The sequence below is a fragment of the Barbus barbus genome (assembly GCF_936440315.1).
Source record: "Barbus barbus genome assembly, chromosome: 18".
Taxonomy (NCBI): Eukaryota; Metazoa; Chordata; class Actinopteri; order Cypriniformes; family Cyprinidae; genus Barbus; species Barbus barbus.
In genome coordinates this window covers 18714903-18738761 of record NC_136746.1, presented here as the reverse complement: position 1 = coordinate 18738761, position 23859 = coordinate 18714903, and the positions used below count along the sequence as shown (strand labels likewise).

At 35.9% G+C, this 23859-nt stretch overlaps 1 protein-coding gene across 2 annotated transcripts; it reads right to left on the bottom strand.

Annotated features, from left to right (window-relative positions):
- Positions 1-297: 297 nt before the first annotated feature.
- LOC306884485 (myoferlin-like) lies at positions 298-23279 on the bottom strand. 2 transcript variants are annotated; one of them, XM_079440380.1, is made up of 54 exons: positions 23233-23260; positions 22654-22860; positions 22059-22114; positions 21859-21950; positions 19777-19885; positions 19566-19665; positions 18712-18869; positions 18505-18633; positions 18177-18239; positions 17797-17847; positions 17631-17661; positions 17354-17469; positions 16631-16757; positions 16442-16545; positions 16281-16349; positions 16090-16133; positions 15463-15545; positions 15234-15272; positions 14882-15006; positions 14479-14592; positions 14140-14317; positions 13926-14050; positions 13730-13839; positions 13123-13315; positions 12822-12977; positions 12511-12642; positions 12237-12400; positions 10893-11007; positions 9989-10091; positions 9631-9767; positions 9282-9446; positions 9017-9104; positions 8086-8163; positions 7812-7993; positions 7562-7720; positions 6846-6947; positions 6604-6765; positions 5765-5930; positions 5367-5440; positions 5038-5136; positions 4784-4912; positions 4316-4471; positions 4113-4204; positions 3853-4023; positions 3597-3745; positions 2686-2825; positions 2494-2582; positions 2321-2416; positions 1783-1924; positions 1595-1694; positions 1297-1475; positions 1095-1204; positions 860-1007; positions 298-748 (listed from the first exon to the last, which is right to left on the bottom strand). In XM_079440380.1, the coding sequence occupies exons 2-54, from the start codon at positions 22739-22741 to the stop codon at positions 713-715; spliced, it is 6123 nt and encodes a 2040-aa protein (XP_079296506.1). In that variant the 5' UTR covers positions 22742-22860; positions 23233-23260; the 3' UTR covers positions 298-712. The 2 variants fall into 2 exon arrangements, with proteins under 2 accessions (XP_079296506.1, XP_079296505.1); XM_079440379.1 differs by having other exon boundaries at positions 304-748; positions 22654-23279.
- Between the last annotated feature and the right edge of the window lie 580 nt (positions 23280-23859).

Genomic DNA, 23859 nt, shown 5'->3' with positions numbered 1-23859 from the left:
ATTGGGGTTCATCCTCGGAATCTTATAGATAAACTACTATGTAACATACAATTAACCGAGCAAGAAAAGTAGCTAGTGCACATGAATCTGTAAAGCTATAACGAATAGAAAATAGAATAGCTCTTTTGCTAAATTTAGTTTGTACACCTGAGATGACAATCAGCATCTTCTAAGCGCTTCCATAACTAATAATTTATTGAAAAAGAAAACAAGATTTGGTACCCTGTTCATGGAAATGGTCTATTATTAATTATTATGAATTTGTATATTATTATTTACTAATTATAATATTATATACAAGTATACAAGAAATAGTTGTTTAATGTATAATGAACAACAAAGGAGCAGATACATCTGATTTTAGTTCATTAAAGTTGCATACTTAAAATCTAGTTGTAAATAACTTCTACAGTATGCACTGTATAAATCACATAATTCTACGACAGCAAAACATTGCAACAGAAGCATAAATCTAATCTTGTATGCATATTATTAACAAAGAAAATAAACAGTCAGGGATTGGAAATCAAACAAATATAGTGCAACTTCTCGCAGCATTGTAATCTGCCAACCCAGTGTTGTCTACAAGGGAAACAATAGCACTTGGTGTAGGTTATACATTCAAGTATTTTTGGATGGAATACAATTTCTGCTGGTTCTCTATTGGTTGTGTCCCATTGCAGGTTGCTGTGCCAATCTTGACATTCTCCAATTAATACGGCTTCACAATTTTCATGGAGATGTAGTTCTGTAAGAAAAATGGGGTAAATTTTGAAAATGCACATGATATTGTGATTCTTACAGGTACTTTGCTTATAATATTTAGCTTATTTATTAATAATATCTGGAAAAGACTTACAGGGAAGGAATACAAGAGGATTCCAATAAACAGGATCACCAGTATGAGAATAATGAGTCCAATGAAGAGCCATTTGTATCTGCGCCATATTATGAATTTCATGGTCTTGCATGGATTTGTGAACCAAAGGAAGGACGTATCTGGACGGCTGTTTGAACATATTAAAACATACAGTATTACTCACATTATCTAATCAAACATGATACTGAATGGCTAAACATTGATATTTTCATACTTTGGAGGATCTAGTTTGGGATTCATGTTGGGTTCATCTCTTCCTTTCCCAGCTGGCCTCTCTTCTGCCGCCTCCTCTTCCACCACTTCCAGTGTCATCTCTACTTTACCCTAACGCCACAAAGAGAACAGTCTTTACCATTTGTACTGCACATTTGCAGTATGCATCATGTATCTTATTTTTATCAGTAAGCTACACTCACAGCCAGGATTTTTTTGCCATCTTCCTCCATGGCACAAGGCCACCAGCCTCTAACTGACTTCTGGGAGAAGAGTGACGTAGGTGTGCGGTTTTTCCCTGTTTGGGTAAGCATGCTTAAAGAGCACTTTTCAGGGGTCTTAGCTGGAGGGATGAGGTGAAGCATATCCAACTCCACCGTGCCTGTTTAAGAATTGCCAAAAACATCAACATTACCATGAATAAATAATACATAATAATCCAAAAAAGGAAAGATTAAACATCTGGTGGGTATATATGTTGATTCGAAGAAGAGAATTCACCCAAGTAATCATCCAAGGAGAATTTGTCATTGTCCCAGATCTGAATGATCAGTTTAGGAGGGATCCTGAACTCAGTTTTGTCTAGATTCCAGAAGTGTTCCTGGAAATGAAAACACATATGGTTTGTGACTACCAATGATTGAAAACATGTCATCTAATATGTATTTATGCTTTTCCAAACCACAAACCTTTCTAGACACCATACACAACTGTTCTGCTGGCAAATAATCAAAGCCAAAGACAAATCTCCAGTTGAAATTTCCATCTCCATCAAGAGACCTGTAATGGACATCAGTTTTCTGCTTGTCCTCCTCCATACCTGGCATCCACCTACAAATATAAATAAATTGTGAAATATTACAATTTAAAATAATTTATTTTAATATATTTTATCTGTCTATTTTAATATAGTAGAGAATGTAATTTTTTCCTGTGATGGCAAAGTTGAATTTTCATTCATTACTCCAGTCTTCAGCGTCACATGATACTTCAGAAATCATTCTAATAATGCTGATTTGGTGCTCAAGAAACATTTTTTTGTAAACAATTGTGCCGATTAATATTTCTGTGGAAACCCTGATACATTTCTTTCAGGATTCTTTGATTAATAGAAATACTGACACTTCTGATCAATTTAATGCATCCTTTCTGAATCTAAGTATTAATTCCTTTCAAAAGGTACTTTTGAATGGTAGTACTATGCTAATATTATAATCAACATATTACCCTTTCACATAGATGTCACTCATGTTTTCTCCTGTGATGCTGGTTTCATCCAGAATGACTTCAGTCGTGTTCCAAACAATGGCTCGCAGGAGATACCTTCAATATAAAGGGACACATTACAACACCAATCACACATAAGTAGTTTTACAGTAGTGAGCAAAAGTAGATGGTACTTCTTGGGTTTGCGAGGAGTGATGTCACAAAGGGGTCCTGGAATACCAAGGCTTTTGGGGAATATTTCAACCCACATCTGGATTTTGCCCTATGAAGACAAAATGAACGTGAGCGACACGGACAGTGTTCTGGATAAACCAATGCAATGTCTTTGAGTATGCATTAGAAAAGTTGAGGATGTGAGGACTGACCTGAGAGAGAGTGGGCTGGTAGGTGCTGTACAGGGTCCTGGTCTCCACATGCTCTGGGACAAGGCCTTGCCTCCTCAACACATGCAAGCAGATTCGCTCCTTAGGTGGGCCCAGATGTGGATGGATGGTTTTATTGGCCTCTATAAGCAAAGTAATATCCATTTGTGTTTTCATTTTCATTTTCATTATTTACTGTATTATAAAATGCTTGTTTAGCAATATATAGTGTTGCAAGTTCCACACCAAAGTAGAAGCGCAACATACATCATGTACAGTTGTGCTGAATCAGATAAAACCATAGTAACAACAAAGTGTACCTTTATTTACTACATAAGGAATTATTCTTAATTCTTAAGTTCATATTCAGACTACTGTTCAAAAGTTTGGGGTTGATTTTTTTAATGTTTTGAGAGAAGTCTCTTATACTCACCAAGTCTACATTTATTTGATCAAAAATACAGTAAAAACAGTAATATTGTGAAATAGTAATACAATTTAAAATAGCTATTTTTTCTTTAAATGTTAAAATGTAATTTTACTGTGTTGGCAAAGTTGATGGCGTCACGATCCTTCAGAAATCATTGTAAACATTATTTATTATTAACAGAGTTTAAAACAGTTGTGCCGCTTAATATTTTTTGGAAACCATGATACATTTTTTAGGGTTATTGATGAATATAAAGTACAATAGAGCATCATTATTTGAAAATATTTTGAAATAGAATATAGAAATCTTTTGTAACATTATAAATGTATTTACTGTCAATTCTAAATAAAAGTTACATATAACTTATATTGTTTATAAAATGTCTTTAAACAAAAAAAAACTTACTGACCCCAAACATTTGAACAGTAGTTTATGTACATAAAGTTGTGGTCAAGACAAGGTCTAATAGTTTGAATAAGTATACCTAGTTCATCTAGCCTGTACTCTTGTCCTCCAAACGACAGGAAACTTCCATCATCTGCGATCTGAGGAGCAGGAACTCCTCTCATCCTGGCCAGATTCTGTAGGATCTGAGATGGTTTGAGCTGCTCCCTCCACTGGTTCACTCCAGATCTTTTCCAAACATATATATCAAAGAGTACATGAATATGTCTTGTAATAGGGAATGATATCATAAAACTGTACGTGAAAGAGTGGCCCCTAGTAAGATAAACACTTACACGCAGTAAGATTTTGGGATTCCACAATGTGAGCCGAACCGAGAAAGAAGTCGATTCTCAAGGTCTATGATTGTTTCCCCAACCTTCTCATCAGCACTAAGCAGGTCATAATCATAGATGGAAATTTTCAAGTCCTTGTCTTGTGGAATGTAGCCGCTCAGTTCAAACACTCTGTGTACATATTTTAAAATAGTTTTTAAAAATCTAAACAGAAATACACAAATATCTGTATGTAAACGTATTACTTATCATATTCTCACCTTCCAAATTCTGGATTTAGAGTATTTGGTTTGTAGTGATCTCTGTCATCGATCATTTTCTTCCCCAGAGAAATCTTTATGTAGGGATCACACTTTAAAAGGAAAGGATGTACATGTTACATGTTACAAAAATGTCAAATGTGATGCTTTGTGAACCATCAGAATCGTTTATTGTTTTACAAGTGAACTGGATATTTACTCACCATGCCATTGTTATCTTTGGGTTGCAGGTCCAAGCAGCGTATGATATAGATTCTGACCAGGCACTCCTGAGGACAGCTCTCAGGCAGCTCCCTAAATTGCCGAGGTGGGTCTGAGACATTTGGGTCATCTGACAAGGGATACACTCGAAACGACCCCTGTGAAGACAGTCATACTATATAAACTAAAACTTTCTTGGTTAGACGACTACCACTAGATGGCAGTCTAATACAACGTATCCTCTTTGTTGCCTTTTTTTTTTTTTTTTTTTTTGAGTGCGTCCAAATTCTCTCTCCAACTGTATAGAGTTGTCTAGAATCCGCTCTATTTGGAAACTTGTCTTGTAGCAAATGCCTTCAAAATGTTTTTATTATTACATGATACTTTACACCAAAAAAAAAGCAGCCAAAAAACGCCATTCAATTCAAAAGCAAAGGAAGCTCAGTGCATAGCTGACTGGCTAGACTTGCCTTGAACTCTCCCACTACAGAGGGGTCTTCCTCCTCTTCCTCAGTTTTGCCCCTCTGTAACTTGAATGTAGCACAGAAGTCTGTTAGCCCTCTGAATTCTGGGACCACCTCTAGCTCGGTGTTGAAAACCTGAAACAGACGTGTACTTTTAACACTGTTCAATTATATTACAATGGTCATACGTTATCTGCTTTGAAACATAATCAGGATGCAAACACCCATGCAGGATGGTAAGATTGAGCAAGTAAACTCACTGTTAAAGTGTCATATCCTTTCTGGAGATAAGGGCCGCACTTTTCATGCTCCTTAATGGAGGCATAGAATTTGCTCCACCAGTCCACCGTATCCTCTTCCTACAATAGGTTGCGGTATAATAGAAGTGAGTTTGGCTCTAAGATGCTGTAACAATCTGTCTGCAGCTATTTGCGCCACAACAGCATAGTTTCTAGACTGTTATATAATGACACAAAAGGCTATTTAGAAAAGGCTAATAGAAAAGAAGATGTAAACTTATTATCTTAAGGTTTACAAATTTATGAAATTACTCTGAAATCAATTAGCCTTTCAGATCTGTCCTCTGTACCTGTTTAGAAGGGCTGGGCATTCTGTCCCCCATGTCAATGACAACATCTCTGGGAGCTGATGCCATCATGGCCACTGAGACACATAAATTATACATGAGATAATTAAAGTGTGTATATATGGAATGATGGCTGATAGAAATTATATACATATATATACACACACACACACACACACACACACATACTTACTATTATATACAATATACTAATATAAGTATATATACTTATTCCTGATATGGCAAATGTATATATACTGTATATATTGAAAACAACCCTTTAATTTTGTAATAATATCTTACAATAAATGCAGCCTTGGTGAGCATAAAAGCTTTCTTTCTAAAACATTAAAATTATTATTATGTATATTAATTAAAAATAAACTTAAATTAAATTTTACCCTTGGCAGACATAGCCACTTCGGTGGTGCTTATGTAAGGATCACATCTGAACTCTTCCAGGGAGTTTATAGTACACTGTCCAACGACTGGTTTCCGACCAAAGGGCCTGTGGTCAATAACTTTGAGTACAATAGGTGGAGTGTACATCTCATCTTTAGGAAGAAGCTGAAGAGAGAGAGAGATTGTTAGGATTCTGCTTGTCCAAAACCAACAAAGCTTCATTTACAAACGCAACTATTTAGTACTTTTTGGTGTTTTTATTTTCCCTGTATGTATTAGGATCAAAAACATGCTTAAATCTGGAAGCAGGGCAGATTTAGTATATAATCTAGACTAAATAAATAGTCCTAGTGAGCTCAGAGTTGTTTTATGTTGCTACAGTGTTCTGGATGGTTGCTAGGTCATGGCTAGGATGTTCTGGGTGGTTTCTTACTGGCCTATGTCACAAAAAGCCCACTCTAAATTCTTAGTATTCTTAGTCTATAGGGTTTGGTTTCTAATCCATTTTATCATTCTTAAATATAATCACTTAGAAATGTAGCAGATCTATACACAACAACAACAACGCCTCATAATTTGTATTTACATTTATTTCTGCAGCACAAAGGGCTTGGGATGAGTAACGCATTGAAGTTTATTCAAATCTCTAACCATTAATGAGCAATAGCACAGCTTGCCTTAGCAAACACCACTAATTAGCATTGTGGGAAGCTGGAAATAGAACTGAAGATCACATGTGGCAAAAATCCTTTTGTTTTGTACACAGAGGCATTTCAGCAGTTCCAATTTTTTTTTAAGCTAGCAAAAGCTATTTCATTAGGTTAAGGAGGTGATGTACCACTTTGAGGAACAGGACAGATCCAGGGAAGTTGGGATTTTTCTTGATGTTTTTGATGATGGCAGTCTGAACAGTCTGCCCTCCACATTCAACTATAAGGCTGGGGGAAGACACTGCAGCCAGCTGATATGCCTTCATGTTTCTTAAACCCCAGGCCAGGATCTGTCAAAACACACAGTATGAGACACTGGCAGTGATTTATTTTGGTTTTAGCGCATTATTGGTAAGGATGACTGCATTACCTCGACTGCGGTGAGCTGCACCACAGGCCTGATCCCCTGAGGAACCATGTACAGATTCTTACTTCTTCGAGGTGGGACCAGGGGAAGGTTAACATCATTTGCCTGAGGTCAACAATGAACAGCATAGTCGATAAGCAAATGATAATGGTGCTGTGGTTAAGAGACACGAAAATGGCAACAACAGTTAAGTCATTGGGTAAAACTGCTATTCTCCAGTTTCGTTAGTAGTGAGGATTTAGCTAAATTTCGCAAAACATACTGGCTACACCCTGCAAATCCTCTGCAGACAATCCTATGATACAAACAGAATTTAAATGATACTATATGAGGACAGATGACAGTAACTTGTCTGCTAAACATATATTTACATCATTTTGTTCTAAAGTACAGCATTCAAAAAATTTTTAATACAAACAACCATGTGTTTAGGTTTACTCTATTGGGAAAAAAAATTATTCAAAATTTAATTTGTATAAGATAATATTTGTAAATTATTATTATTTGTAAATAATAATAACAAGTTGAAACCGAACTAACACTAAAACTTTGTAAAAAACTAATAAAAATGACAAAATCATTAACTAAAATTAAAACAAAAGCTGAAAATATCAAATTAAAAGCTAATTTAAAATATTAATAAAACTATAATATTATATAAAAATAACACTGACATGTAGAGGGGGAAAATATTAACACACAGCAAGAATAAAAACAACCTTATCTTTAAGCAAGAGCTCAACTGCTACAAGCATTTCTCCTGCATTTCGTCCCTTCATGGTGATGGGAAACCAAAGGAGTTTAGGTGTTAATGTGGTGGCAGGATTCAGCTTCACTACTGGAGGACATGTGCATCTGCCCATCGGCTCATCCTTCCCCTGCAACACATTCATGGATCAAAGATCAAAGCATATAGTGCATTTTGAAGATTCACTGAAGGCCAGAGTTTGGATTAACAGAGAGTCATACCACTTGATCATTATCATAAACTTCCAGAACCACACTGGGTGGGTTATGAGCGATGGTCTGGGGGTCTCCGTAGATTTCAATGTCATCAAAAATAAGAGTTTGGTCCCATGTGGGGTTGAGACTGGACTTTATGATCTCTGTTGTCTTGCTGACATGCAAGAATGACACATGCACATAGGGATCTGTGAAAAACAAAAGATCACTCAGACAATTTCTGCAATAAAAACACATGTGTAAGGTGAATTATACTCATATGAGATGAAAAATTCCTCACCAGAAAAGCTGTCTTTGTCCATAGGCAAAAGATTCTTGGCTTGATATACATAGACTCTGAGATGGTAGATGAATGACTCTGTTGAGACACGGTGATTTGGGTGAAACTTGACTTATTTATTCTATCACAAAGTGTCTTGCACCTAGTGTACAGAGGAATTCACAAGATACACTTTAAAATAACAAATATAGTCACATTTTTAGATGTGTGAAATAATAAAGCCACAATTATGAAAAAAAGTAATAAATAATGGCAAATAAACACACTGTTGTGAAATATAATATAGTTTTTTATTCCAATCTGTATAATAAAGAGAAGGAAATTCATTTCCCAGTTAAGCTTTACCTGATAAAGTTACTGAATACTGAATTAACCACTGATTGTTTATCACCATGTGAAGTTCCAAATTATTTGACATGCACTAATTAAAGTTTTTTTTTTTTTGCTTTTATTCAAAAAGCATTACATTGATCAAAAGTTACTGACTGTAAATACATTTACAATGTTACAAAAGAGTTTTTATTTCAAATAAATGCTAAACCTCATATTCATCAAAGAATCCTTAAAAATGTTTTGCGATTTCCATAAAAATATCACCAAATAATCATACTAGAATTACACTGAAGCCTGGAGTAATGGCTGCTTAACTTGTGAATGGTGATGTTTAAACCAGTATTATAGTTTCCATGGAAATTCTGCCATGCAGCACAGCTAGGTGTTTGGCGCTTCCTCTTCCTACTGAATTTGGTATAATAATACCATTAATCAGCACCACTCAAGATTTCAGTTGGCTCTCTAACTGTTGTTGTTGCTGTTTTGTTTTGTGCAGATTGTCAGGAAGAGGAGGGGTGTGTTAGTCTCAGAGATATAATCAGTGTAAGGAATTTAGAAGGAGTTCTTTAATAAGCAGGGCTGAATAAACATAACTCACTGTCAAATCTGCAAAACACAGTGGGTGTGTTGGCACCAAAGAGTTTAGCCGTATCCTTTTTGCTGCCTTTCTCGTCCTCATCTATTCCCTATAAGCAAATAAAAACAAGTGAGGAAGAGGTGGCTTTTTAAAAAGTTCAACATCCTTCAAAATGAAGTTCTAAGACAATAAATAAATAAATAAATAAAGAGACAAATACATCCAAGTTTGTCCCCTACCCAAAACAGAATCTATGTCACTCATTCAAGACAATAAATGGACTAACCAAAGCCCCTTCCAGGTTAAAGATAGCCGATGCGCCCACACGTTCAGCTGGTGCCATTTTCCTCCTCCAGCGCCTGCGGCGGAATGTGTCCGAGGAACGCTCCTTCCTGTGGAACTTCCACCCAATCAGAGACGAGTATTCCCAGCCATCACCGATGTCTTTTTTCTGTTGTGAAAACATTGATTATACATACTGCAGACAATATTTGACTAATGAGACTAATTGAGTTCTGATACTCAATCAGAAGTGAAAGTCAGTTGCAGTGTAAGACAATAGTACAAGTTAAAATGGCACAAATCAGACAAATCAAACTAAAAATCAGAAAGAAACAGTAGTGAGGAGTTCTCACCTCTGTAGTGGGTGTGTCTGATATCTTCCTGCGGGGTCGGACCAGTCTTTTCCTGCGATGAATGTGGTACATTTTCTCAGCAGCACCCCAGGACCTGGGCTTGTCATCAGGAGGAATGGTGACACCATATTCCCATCCTGACATTCAATTCAAACAATGGAAAAACAGATGATTAAATACTGGAATCATCTAAGGGATGCTTCCCGGATTACTCCAGTCTTCAGAGTCACAAGGTTTCTTATTCTTATCAATGTTGAAAACAATTGTGCTGCTTAATATTGTTGTGGAAACATTCATTTGAAATATAAATCTTCTGTAAAATAACTGGCTTTTAATCCTGCTAGTCAGAATTCCTGACCTTTCTCATCCACTGCCCTATTGCTGTCAAAATTCCAGTCATCTTCCCAAATCCATCCTGGAGGACACTCAATTTCTTGAGGGTTCTGGGCCTTCTCTCCATTCTGCACAGAACAATTTCCATCATTCAATACTTGAAGTGGTCATTCACCCAAAAATGACAATTCTATCATTGTTTACTCACCCTCATGTTTTTCCAAACATGAATAACTTTCTTTCTTCCGTTGAGAAATGTGACATTTTGAATCATTTCAAGAGCATTTCAAGTACACAAAGACCATAAAAGTACCATAAAGGTATCATTAAAAAGGCTTCTATAGCCATACAGTACAATAGTTTGGTGTAATGAACAAACTGAAATGTGAATCAATTGTTATTTGCTGAATGATTTTGTGGACCATTAACTAGAGATCCGCTTTGGACTGATCACTGAGTCAGTGAGTTGAACTTGAAAACCAAATCAGACACAATATGAATGAATGAATCAGAAATGGATAAACTGATTCATTAAAAAGAATCAATTATTCATTCATGAATCATTCATCACTGCTTATCTCATGAACTTACCCAGATGTTCATCATATAAAGCTATCATATTCATATAATTGTACTGAAATGTTTATGATACTTTGTAATTAAAAAAGTTGCCCATGATATTCATCAAAATTTCACCTTTTTGTTCCACAGAAAGAAAATTCATTAATTGGAATGAATTGAAACATGAGAATGAGTCAGTAATTCACTAATCAGATTGTTGTCATTTGTGTTACCACACTTTCTATGAGGCCACAGGAAATTGGGTAAAATACAGATGCTTCAAATTTCCATACTATTTTCAGAATTCAAATTCAAAACCGAAATGTCTTCATTCTGAATGTGACATTAAGTGTTGCTGGTTCTCTCACCACATCAGTAAAAGGTTCAGGGGCAGGTTTCCATTCACCACCAGGGAAGCGAGTTTCATTTTGGTAGACCTCATCTGTGAATTCAGAATGCCCTGCGTCAGCCTCTGTAAGCAGACTGAGTCAAGCACAGAACACACAGCTGGGGTGTTAGCAACACATTTATTTCAGCACACACAAAACAGTCAAACAAACACTGAGCCAAGGCCGTGACACAGTACAGGGTTGGGAGTGGGGTCAGTGTAAGAGACCTGGAAGAGTAAAAAATGAGCTGACTATATAAACACAGTAGAGAGGGCCTGGCAGAGAGACTATGTTTATGTTACAGCAGGGCCAACTAAGGCTGTATGCCAACTAGCACAATTTCCTCCGATTGTGTGCAAGAAACAGCTAAACAGACTCTAACACACTTTACTTATACCACAGAATCACTAAATTACATAGACTACCATTCAAAAGCATGGGGTCAGTAAGGTTTTTTTTTTTTTATAAAAATGAATAGAAAATTAATACTTTTATTGAGCAAGGATACATTAAATTGATCAAATGTGACAGAAAATATGTTTATAATGTTATAAATCAATTATATTTCAAATAAATGTTTTAATTATTTTTCAGTGAATCCTGATTTTTATTTTTATTTTTAAGTATTATGGCTTCCACAAAAACATTAAGCAGTACAATTGTTTTTAACATTGATAATAATAAGAAATGATTCTTCAACAACAAATCAGCATATTAGATTATTAAATTCAGCATTGCCATCATAGTAAAAATTATATTTAAAAATATAATAAAATATTAAATATTTATTATGAATTGTAATAATATTTCACATTTTTACTGTATTTTTTTCTTTTTTTTTTTAGAATTTTTGAATAGGCTTGCACGGAAAAAAGCACAGTACATTAGTATAAAAATATTTAAACATTATTAAAAAAAGGATACATTTATTTGAGAATCAAAATTGAATTTCAAATAATTATGTTTATTTTTAAATTAAATGTGTCTTACCACAGCAAATTGTTTCTTTTTTTGCAAAAATGTAACAAACTTTAGTAAGTTTTATTCTTAAAAAAGACAAAATATTTGGCCAATGGGATAAGAAAAATAAACTTAATTTAATACATATTTTATTAATTTACATAATTTTGCTTATCAAGTGAATTAATGGTGCATAAATAATTTAGATATTATTTACTGGAAAAAGGCAAAATACTGATTAATACTTTTTTGCAGTCCAATGTATTTTAAGCTGAGTGGGTGCTAAAAAGTAAAGTTCAGTAACCATGATAATCATAGCATAAGACATATTCATATTGAAAATATGCATCTTATATGGCTTACCAGCGCTCGGGGTCAATCAACCAGTCTCCTTCCCACTCCCAGCTCCGGGGCGGCATGAAACGTTCCTGCTTCAGTTTTACTTTTCCTGTCACGTCTGAAAACTTATGCCGGCCAACTAGACCCGTGGTTCCCCACTTCCCAAAAACCTGAGCCTGATTCTCGTACTAACACGGGAGAACAGAAAGGTTAGTGTTGCTAAGGGAAGTTCCACACAACAGGCCACAACAAATGCTAATATTATATAGGTTTCACTTCAGTGTTCACTTTTACTAACCATCTCTGCATACACACTGAATGTTCCCTCTGCAAAGCTGTTGAACTTCTTCTCATGTGCAGACAGACCCAACCACATGTTCACACGCAGCTGCACAGGGATCTTGAGACCTTTGTTCTTATCCATTGGGTACTGAAAACCACAAGCTTACATTAAATATATATTTGTTCCAATTGAATCTGGATTATTAGGAAATAATGAGAGAATGGGATTGGGAAATGTGAGCTTGACACAAACTGGTATTGCATGCATGTGCGTTAATTGCTAAGTTACATCTCTTACACATCACTCTCAAAATGTTTTTTTTTTACCTGCATAAAGATGCTTTGCATTCTGCCACAGTACTTGCCGACAGCCTGCTCGCTGTGGGTGGAGTAAAGAACCTGATTGGCTGGGATTCGGGCGTAGGCCACACGTTTCTCTCCTCTCAGCATCCATATGATAACATCAGGCATACTGTTCTGAGGCTGTATTGTGAATTTAAACAAACATGTGAATGTTCATATGGCTTTTGATTATGTATATTTGACTTTTGGATATACAACATTCCCTTCCGGTTACAAACTCTATCTCAGTAGTGTAAGATTAGTGTCACATGAAGCAATGCCAAACCTCCTCTGTGATCTGCTGTAGTCGCTCCAGCCAGTCCTCTATATCAGGCATTGTGGCTCTAACATCAACAGCCTCCTCCCTCATGCGAATGGCCGCCTCTTTGACACTGGCCAATGTTTTGTCACGCAGATTCTTGATCTGAATATCAAGTGCTGTCAGATTCGGCTTGCCCTCCAAATCTGGTAACTGGTAACTAATAGCCACAATATTCAAGTCAATTACATGCCCGACATGGTCATAGATTTAGTTTTTTGACCCCAAAATTTTTTTTATCCATTGTACTTTCTCTGAAATGGCATATACTGTAGTTATAGTTTTTTTTTTTTTTTTTGCATTTTAGAGACACTGGACTGGTGCAAATTTTTGTTATATTTTTATCACCAATATGGTTCAATTGTTTAATTAAATATGAATCAAAATGATTTGATTATCATCACAATGCCTCTATTTCATCATGTCTTCATTATTATTATTGACAAAATAAAAAAGAAATCCTGTCAACAAACAATTTCTTTAGTAATTTTGTTGCCGAGTTCAACACTGCTCCAAGGGCAATTCTAAGTAATAAAACAGAGAAAGATAAGAAAGTTTAGCCTCTGGGATTTACCTGGAAAGGTCATCGATGAGTTGAGTGATAAGTTTCAGCCAAATCTCAGCTAGGCGAGAGTCAGCCACTTTAGCCAGGAGCGCCGTCTTCAGAGAGACGATGTTGGATTGCTAAAGAAAGAGGCATACAAAATATGTGACTGCTCTGAATTGTTTATCTGTTTGCTCCATGGCATGAAAATGCATTAAAATCGTACCAGTCGGTCAGTAATGTAGAGAATGATGTTCACCGCATCCAAACGGTGACATATGTCCTCCCAGAAAGATGTGAGGATAACAACAGGCTTAGAATCAGCCCAGGGCAAGTAATAATAGTGATTTCCTTTGGAGAAACACAAACAATTATGAACAAAATAATGCAAGTCTCAAGCGGCTCACATTTGGACTATTTGTATCTGTTGAGAAACTCACCATCAAAAACAGCACAGCTAAACTGAGTGGTGGAGGACAGAGGTTTGCATGTGGAGTCCAGTTTATTTCCATAGTTTCCGATGCTGACCTCAAACTGAATAGGTTCTCCAGGCTCCTGAAGCATGCAGGCACTGTGGAACACGGCACATAAGGAATACTTCCTTCTCCGCTGGTACTTCTGCACGGTAAAAGTACGTAAAACAAGAGTTTTTAGTTCTGATCTGCAAAAATAATGACTGTGATCTCAATACCCTATAGTCTTTTGTAATCAATGTAAAAAATATATTTAGAAGAATGTTTATTCCATGATGCTATGGTGTGAAAAATGTTTGCTGTTACCTGTGCCACCAAAATGTCATCGTTTGAAATGTCTTCCACTTTCTTGTCAGTTTTGTCATCCAGTTGAGTGGAGAGCTCGATCAGAACCCTCCCCCGATACGCCACCCCTTCACCCTGAAACACATAGACTGAGTTTAACAGCTCTGACAACTGCCACGGATTGTGCAACCGACAACTGATGGTGTGAATTTAAAATGGCTGCATGTATTGTTTGTTCAGTTTTTTATGCAAACAGTGCATAAAAATAATACAGTACTATCTTCAAAGTCAAGGTATTGCGAAAATTGCTTCCTTCTCAGATTGTTGCTGAGGTTGGGCAGTATTTATTATATTTTATATTGTAGCTCTCTCCAATCCCCCAGCAAACCCTTTTTTTTTTCTTTTTTTTTTTTACAACAATCACCTTGCCATAATTCAGATCCTCATATGGGTCAGGTAGGCCAGTAAATTCTCTTGGACTTCCATAAAGGTTAACATAACAAGGCCCAAAAGCTGGAAGAAATCCAACCTCAGATTCTGTGGTGTCCACTGAAAAAGAAAATCGGTTAGAGATACTTTGAGATGTACAGTAAATCAACACAAGACCACTGAAAAAAAATCATAAATATATTGATACTCCATTAGAAATATGAATATACGTCCAGTTTTAACAAATAAATTCTAAATTCTCTGTAAATTCACTTTTATTTTACTTTTAAGTATATTAATAAAATACAATTTAGAGATTTATTAAGATTTAATAAGATTCACAATACCATTAAAGGAAGGAGGCAGTCCATTTCCTGAAGGTGATTCTGGTGAAAAAATAGAGTTTTAGACTGTTTGACAGTAAACTTTTATCCAAAAGTTCTGTTATGCAAGTTCTATTTTAAAACAAAGTTTGTACTGTTAAGGAAAAATTCTGTGATACTTCTTTAATATTCTACAGTAAAATCTAAATTACTTCAAATCTGCACCTCATGAGACACAAACAGAGAACCCTACCCTCAATTTCACCCCCAGACGATGCTATTTTTGTCAGATTAAGGTAGGTGGTCCCAATAACATCATTCCTTGACAACCGATCCCTGTAAAAAGCAAGAGTCAAGAACCACATCTGCACATTATAATATATATACATTTACATTTATCTGACGCTTTTATCCAAAGCGACTTACAATTGCTATATATATATCAGAGGTCGCACGCCTCTGGAGCAACTAGGGGTTAAGTGTCTTGCTCAGGGACACATTGGTGTCTCACAGTGGATTCGAACCCGGGTCTCTCACACCAACGGCATGTGTCTTATCCACTGCGCCATCACCACCCTATATAATCCACCATATAATTTCTAAAGGATTGTGTGACACTGAAGACTGGAGAAATTCAACTTTGCCATCACAGGAATGAATTTTAAATTTAATACATTAAAAGAGAAAACTGTAATTTTAAGTTGTAATAATATTTCACAATCTTACTGTTTTCACTGTATTTATAATCAAATAAATACAGCCTTGATAAGCATAAGAGAATTCTTTCAAAACATTAAAAATCTTACAGACCCCAACTTTTGATTGGTACTGTACAATATATGTTAGAGCTGTAAAATTATCAGTCATTTCAAGAACTTACCAGTCAAATGCAGTAAATTTGATGCGTTCACACATTGATGGGAACTAAAAGGAAAGATTGAAGGAATATTCACTTACTTCAGCCACCACTGTTTTATAAAGCATTCTAGGCATTTTACATAGAAATTGTTACTTTTGATTTAATGAATCTGGTATGTTTCAGTTTTATTAACAGGTTAGCGCCCTTCCTACCTTAACCTGCAGGTGAATCAGCTGATTCCACTCTGGATTGGCATTCTTCTCTACGATCTTTGTACACACCTTAAAAGACCAAAATGAAGCAAGTCATCACAATTCTTTACCAGTCAGTCCTATTCTTTAACAATAAACAATCACAACTTTTTTGCTTTTACCTTTTTGCCGGCAAAACTGACTTCTAAAAAAGGATCCACCAAATTTTTCTTATTATCTGTTCCACCAAATATGTTCTTTACTGTCTGGGCGAATGCATCATCCACTGAAAATGAAGTGACAAAAGATGCACTATGGGAATAGAAATAGGAGTAAATAGAATTATAGCTGTGTGTTTCTGTCATTATTACTTTGTGGCATGTCTTCAGCACGGTAGATTTTTAGACTCAGCGTAGCCCATCGTAAAGCGACTCCAGCTGGCAGCAGTAAGTTACTTTCAATGTCATCCTGTTCCTCAATGGCTTCTCGCTTTTCCACCTGACCAGCAAGTTAATCATAGATATCACACATCGTTTAAGACCAGATTCCAGATCTTCTAATCCTGATAACTGATCTATGGCTTATTTGGTTTTTCAAACATATTTGCGCATTGGATTAAAATATCTGGATTATGTTATCTAAGATTACTGCGCATTATTGTGCTCCCTGAAAAGATGTATGAATACTCGAATCCACGATCCGCAATGCAGCGATTGGCTAGCGGCAAGACAGCAACGTAATGACATCATATTATTAAAAAAGACACCTGACGAAAAACTTGACAAATTTCTGGACCTTTATAAGGAAACAGCCAAGCGAACAAAACTACATAAATGAAATGAATGAAATGTGCACTGTTTTTAATTTATTTGTATTTTTTTTTACATTATTCCCAATTATTTCTATTCATGATTTATAGTATTTGTACAGGCTTTACATTTTTATTTCAATGTTGTAATTAGCAATTCAATTAATTTTATCTTTGAAGCAGATTTTTTTTGCTGTTGTGTTTATATATCAGAGCGCTGCCCATAAGCCACAATGAACTGTTTTAACTTTTAAACTTTCAGAGTTATGTGTACTTGGGAACTTACCGGTGGCTCGTCTCTGGTGCCTACTATGAACATACTGACTTTCAGGTAACCTTTGGCTCCAGAGATTGAGTCATCAGGGTCACTTAGCAGTAACCATTTTCTCATGATTGCATGGCCTGTCAGAAACACACCACAGATTACCAAAGAAAAAGGGTCACACTAATATGAATATGTATTGGTGTGATCAATTTTTAAACATTTAACCATTACACAATTTTCATTGTGTTGCACAATTTAATTAATAGTTCAGAATCCAACAGCCAAACTCTTTACATACCAGGCTCATCATAGACATAGCCGACATCCAGCTGTTAAAACAAGGTTTGAAAGAGTTTGTAAGGACACATACTCAACATCAAAGCATTCTTTAGAAATGCTTGATATGAATAAGATATTAAGATTCTAACATGAATTAGGATTGCATGGATTATATGAAAGCATACCTTAAACTCCCCCATAAGACTGTCTGCTCTGAGGGAGTAGGCATTATACACCTAGATTTAAGAGAAATATATATATTAAAAGACAGACAGTAAAAAACTGCAACCAGGGTCAACATATAATATGAACTAGAGACAAAAGTACAAACTCTTTCAGCAGCAAATATAAAACTATTTACTTAACATGATTTGCACAGGTATGAAATGTTCCTGTATCCTCATCCTGGTTTGATCCAGGAACAACATTATCAACCAATCAGTGTCTTCAGATTTTAATATTAGGCAGGGTTGGGGCTATGATTGGTTGATAGAATGCTGATCAAGGAACATATTCACCTTGTGGAACTTGTATTGTGCCAGAATCATCTCAAGACCCATCTTACCCGGATCATGATGCTCTCATCAAAAAGTTCAGAAGGCAGCATGTTGACATTGTAGAAGAAAATCTGTGGAACCACCATCTAAATTAAATTATATTCACAACACAGGACTCTCACAGGCCATAATGCTAATAGAAACAGAACTTTTGCTTAAAGTAGCCGCAACTGAATATGTATGTGAAATTAAGAGATTGTAGACTCACTGAGGCAAGTGTGAGAGAGATAGAAATACCAGGGAAAAAGAAAGGAAGTGGGCCAGGAGGTTTTTAGCCAACACAGAGTGAAGCAGAAGCAGACAAAGTCAGATGGGCACATTAAAAACCAAAAATACCTCATCAAAGAATGGATTGTTTCCTCTTCGGAACCTCGTTCTGTGTGTCTGTCCGCACACACTTACTTTGACGACTGGCTTTATGTTATTGCCAGGTAACTGTCGACCCTCAATTACTCGAATACGGATCTAAGTAAAAATAACAATGTCAGCATACTAAAGCTCAACAACTTCTCAGATAGGATGATTAGCAAGAGGAATACATACCTGGAAGTCTTGGGGTTTGTTGGCCAAATTTCTTTGTCGCTTCCGAGTTGTACGGACCAACTTTTTTGGCTGTCCAGAAGGAGAAACTCCAGGTGCCCCTGCCCCTGGCACATCACCTGCATCTTCATCACTATCAACACCTTTCTCCTCTTCACCAACTAGAAGCAAAGCCAACAGATATATATATATACATAAATAAATATACAAAAATAACATAAAAATGTGGGGTGGGTATCCTTTCAAAACATACTATTGAGGTACATATATGTATACTTTAAAAACTAATATGTACATTTAAGGTACTAATATATGCACCCTTTAGGGGTTAAATAAGATACAAATGTGTACCATTTAAAAAGGCAATGGCCCAGTGACCCCATTTTTCCTACTGTACCTTTAAGACACCTAGATGTAAATGACTTAGGCTATGTTAACTTCACAAAGCAAAGCTATGCCAGGCTGATGAATACTGCAAATGTAGGTGTTGATATGTAAATGTAGGCAGTTACTGTATTGTTACTGTACTGTTAATGTATTGATACAGTACTTTTGACAGCAATATTGTATTGATTTCTGAATGACCTAGTTTTACAGCATAGTTAAAATGTGAATCGTCATTATTGTTAGGCATACAGAGACAATGTGGCAGGCGGATCTAAGTCTCTAGTAGATTGACCTTTTTGTTTGTGAGTGGTCCATGTTCTGTTTCTCATTTGCATCAATCATTTCCATACAGTATGTAAACACAAATGCCTAAAATCTTCCTGCAGATCTGTAGGGCAGTCTAACCCAACTGGTTTAAAAAAAGAACAACAGTTTATGTAGGACAGTAATATGTAGGAAAATAAAAATACCTGCAGTTTCTCCAGTTTGGCCATCTACCATGTTTTGATCATTTGGGTTCGGGACAGAACTTGCAGGAGGCTCATAACCAACCGTTAAACTGATAGTTGCCTAAAGTAGTAAATGCAGAGAAATACAGTTAGAATAGTTTTGCTAGAATATTCTAAGTCAGTCAGCATCATTATTTTTGTTTTACTTGTCATACTGTTCAAACATATTTACCCCAATTTCCTGTTTCTTCTCATTAATTAGAGGAATATTCTTGGAAGGAAGAGTTCTGGTCTGGCCAGCAGCCAGTTCTTTAAGAGAGATATTTGCAGAACCAATAAATCTAGAAAGCAGAAGTATACAACACTAAACAAACAGGGAAGCAAACTTCAATATTAACACAAATTGGACATACAGCTTAAGTAACTCTCTGCTTTTATTTATAATATATATAAACTGTATAAATAACATATATAATATGTATAAAATCGCTTTCTGAAACCTTCCATTATGAAAACTTTCTTAAACTGATTTTAAGTAGTGAAACAACACCAGAGAAAGTTTTAATAATCAAAGTTTTCAGAATAGATTAAAAATTAAAAACAAAGATTACATTATTCGGTTTCATTTCTGCTTTTCTCACCCAGGACAAGTCTTGTCAGAACTCTCTGACTATGAGCTCACAAAGACACCTGAAAGAGACCATTTATAGTTTTGCAATGGCTGATGAATAAGGGTGACTTAGCTTGGGTGGGCTCAACCACCAGATTTCGACATGGGGAAAATACGGATGTCAAGAATAAAGCAGCATCCTTGTATTTACACAACCCTATTATAATTATTTCAAAACATTTAGAAAGCATGTCTGAATATAAAATTCCTTCAAGAAGAATTTAAAAACTTGCAGTGGCTTTTATATTATACATACATTAAAAATAAATAAATATTGCTTTGATTAATAAAAAATATACTTTTTTTTCTAAATAAAATCTTTTTGACCTGACTCCTTTGATCGGTGATGTACTGTATACACTTGCTGTTTGCTGTGAGAAAGGTGGTTTTGTAACAATTTTTACAAAAATATTTTTCACAACAGTGTTTTTGTGATGTCTAATAAACTGTGCTGTAAACGTTAAAGTATGTCTGTGTTTTCTATGATACTTCCCCTTTACATCGTGCTTACTGTACAGCAGATCCAAAAGCTTAAATACAGAGGGAAAAACAGCTGGAAGCAATTACACTAGCCCAGAGAATTATGTGCCAGGCAGAGGGGACAAAAAGAGCAACTTCAGAGGGGGGACGCCCGAAAACACAACTTCTCTGTACTGCCTTATGCCTTAAGTTTATGTACAGCTTGTCTACTACTTCTGTGGAGACCTACACAATTTGAAGTGAGTAAGAGCACTTGTTTTTTCATGCCAAAAATATCTGCTGGCATTTCCTTTGTCGAACAATCACTGTGATCTTCAGAAAAGGACTTAACATATGCCTAAAGAACACGTTCAAAAGATATAAAAGAAGAAGAAAAAAATAAATTGTGCACATGATTTACTTATGAGTCATAAACTAGGATTAGTTAACCTTTTTTTTTATTATTATTTTTTTTACATTTGTTGCTATGTTACTCTCTAGCCTGTGGCAATAAAGAATACAAACTTCAGCAAGTATGTTCAAACATATGAAAGTCTGCAAATTTAAAAAAAAAAAAAAGCTGTGGAGAAGTCATCTTTGTGACTCATGGAAAGTTCATTATCATGGCAGACTTTGTACAGTAAAACTTGCCACATGGAAGAAAGAGCAGCCTTCTGATCCAAACCAAATGCTCACTAGTTTAAGAGCCAGTTAGGTTTGACTGCATGTGTATCTTACAAGCTTTTTAAAGGACTAAGGTGCTACTTTGGACTGCTTAGAGTCTCTCACCAGCATAAGTCAGCAAGTTTAGACAAGGCGGCTAGGTGTGGCAGACAGATTTTAAAGGCTTTTCATGTCTAACTATGCACCCCACTAATCAATCTCACTAACCCACTGCTGCTCCTAAAAGTTCACAGAGCTTTTACAAAAGTACAAGACACCCTTAGGTTTATCATTGACACTGCAGTGATTTTAACTTTAGTCATACAGTATTTACATACAGTGTGAAATGATTGTGTGAAGTGGTTGCAGTGAAACCCACCACACCCACTCAGCAAACGCAGAAAACCACCTTCACCAGCAGAAACATAAAGAAATATCTTTTCTTTGACCATGCTTGCCATTTTATGGCTTGTTAGAATCCACAAAGGCACATACAGTAAAACAGTGGTGGACGCAACATACTTGTCTTTTCCAATGGTTTCATAGTCTTTCACAACCACATCAATGAATGAAGAGGAATCCAACGGGGTACCTTTCAAATCAAACTCAATAATCTGAAATGGCAAAATCAGGTCTTGGTTATTCACATCTTAGATGCATTGATTTAAATGACATCCTTTTAGGGTCCAACAAAAAAAGCAAACACTATGACTTATACTGACCTCATTCCACACAGGATTTAATTCTTTGTCAATTGCTTTTGTTTTCTTTTTTTCACCTGCAAGTTGAAATAAGTAAACTGTCAAGTCTCTTTAACTATATTATGATCAATCAAACTACATCAGCTATGACATTAATATAACAGCTTCACAGGAACTCTGAATATTATATTCATTTCATTCTTTGTTTATACATTAGCCTATATTTAGTTTTAGCAACTACAATGCAAAAATATGCTACAGGAAAGTAAAATTGAATATTAAGGCTGAAATAACTGCACATTCTCACTTTTTTTTTTTTTTTTTTTACAGTGAAGCCTATGGGAGGGACGTGTGTTTCCTTAAGGATCATTTCAAGACCTTATAAGGACATTTGCTGTTCTTTTACATGTAAACAAACCCATCTCATCCAAAAACTTACGATAAAAAGTTAAGTTGCTTTAGAAAACGTCATATTTTATATATCTAAAAAGACATCGAACACTCAACTTTTTAGTTAAGTTTAATTAGGTTTTCAAACGCACAATGTACCTCATAAAGGCAAATAAATAAAAAGTGAATAAAAATAACTCTTTGAGGGGAAAACGTGAAGACTTACCCTTAAAGATGACTCCTGCTATAGGATCTGGAAGACCAAGTGTCTTTTTAGGAATTCCTTTGGCGGATTCAACAACCACCTTTAACATGTTGCTAAATGTTGTGAATTACCGTTGCACAGAAGACATCGGCCTAATAGATAAAGTTCATCAAGAGCAGCAACATTGACCATCAGAGAAGGAAGTGGCAGTCGGAGAGATGAGAAGCGCTGAATGAGAGGAGGGACCATGAGAACCTCAGACGACCACTTTTTTCCTTTTATATTGAACGTTAAACAGACCTTTCCTCATTGTTTTATTTGGATGCTTACAATTGATATATATATAAGCCTGTTTGCTTTGAGAAGCTACAGTGAATTTGGTAAGGCAATGTTAAGGTAGATTTGGTTGTGATGTGGCTGTCGGGGTGAGAAACCCCACAAACTGAGTTTAGCAGATCCGAGGGGAAACCGGTGGCGATACAAATCCATAAGAGCGAAATGTAACAAAGTGAAACGATCCTTTCCTATATATTGGTCTGTGTCTGCATATTTTTACACGCAACAAACACAGGCAATTATTTGAATAGCCTAGTAATTTACCTGTACGCATGGCTCCATCGTGTGGCGGAATATATCAGAATCAGAATGAGTTTTATTGGCGAGTAGGGGGAGGTTGCAGACCTGGAGCAGGCAGATCTACGGCCCAGTTTTACGCCCCTGTTGTTCCTGATGCGTCCAGTAGGGGAAGGCTGTACAGTATGAGCCATCAGAACAGACTAAGTCTAGAAGCGATACGAATAAGAGATATGTAAAATAATCGCTAAAATTATTATTGTTCAGCAATCGTGGAAGTGGATTGGAAATGCCTGCACGAAACTCGTCTATGAAGAGGTTTGAGCACATGTATAAATCTTTTTCACATTATTTTATATCAGCTGTAGTTTATCTTCTATAGTTCTTAATTTCATATTTGAATGGCAAGTGGTAGTCTGCTTAATTTTTCGTTTTACTCTCACAGGGCAAAGACATGGACACTGCCAACATGCATGTTATTACCACAATCCTCTAGCCTACTCTCCAGTGAGTATTGAATACATAAATCATACTATTTGACATCTACCATAAGTCAGAAGTAAAATAAAAGGTATTCTTTATTGGTGTTATATGTGTTTTTTAGGATAATGCTTTCATGAAGGATGCCCTTGTGTTCCCTGTATGAACAGATCA

What these genes read in the sequence shown, in the direction of transcription:
- LOC306884485 (XM_079440379.1), bottom strand. Translation starts at nt 22,741, where the DNA reads ATGTTAAAGGTGGTTGTTGAATCCGCCAAAGGAATTCCTAAAAAGACA. An exon ending in TGCAGCTCACCGCAGTCGAG is followed by an intron (nt 6,766 to 6,845) that starts GTAATGCAGTCA and finishes GTGTTTTGACAG; the next exon opens with ATCCTGGCCTGGGGTTTAAG. An exon ending in AGTGACATCTATGTGAAAGG is followed by an intron (nt 1,925 to 2,320) that starts GTAATATGTTGA and finishes TTATATTTGTAG; the next exon opens with GTGGATGCCAGGTATGGAGG.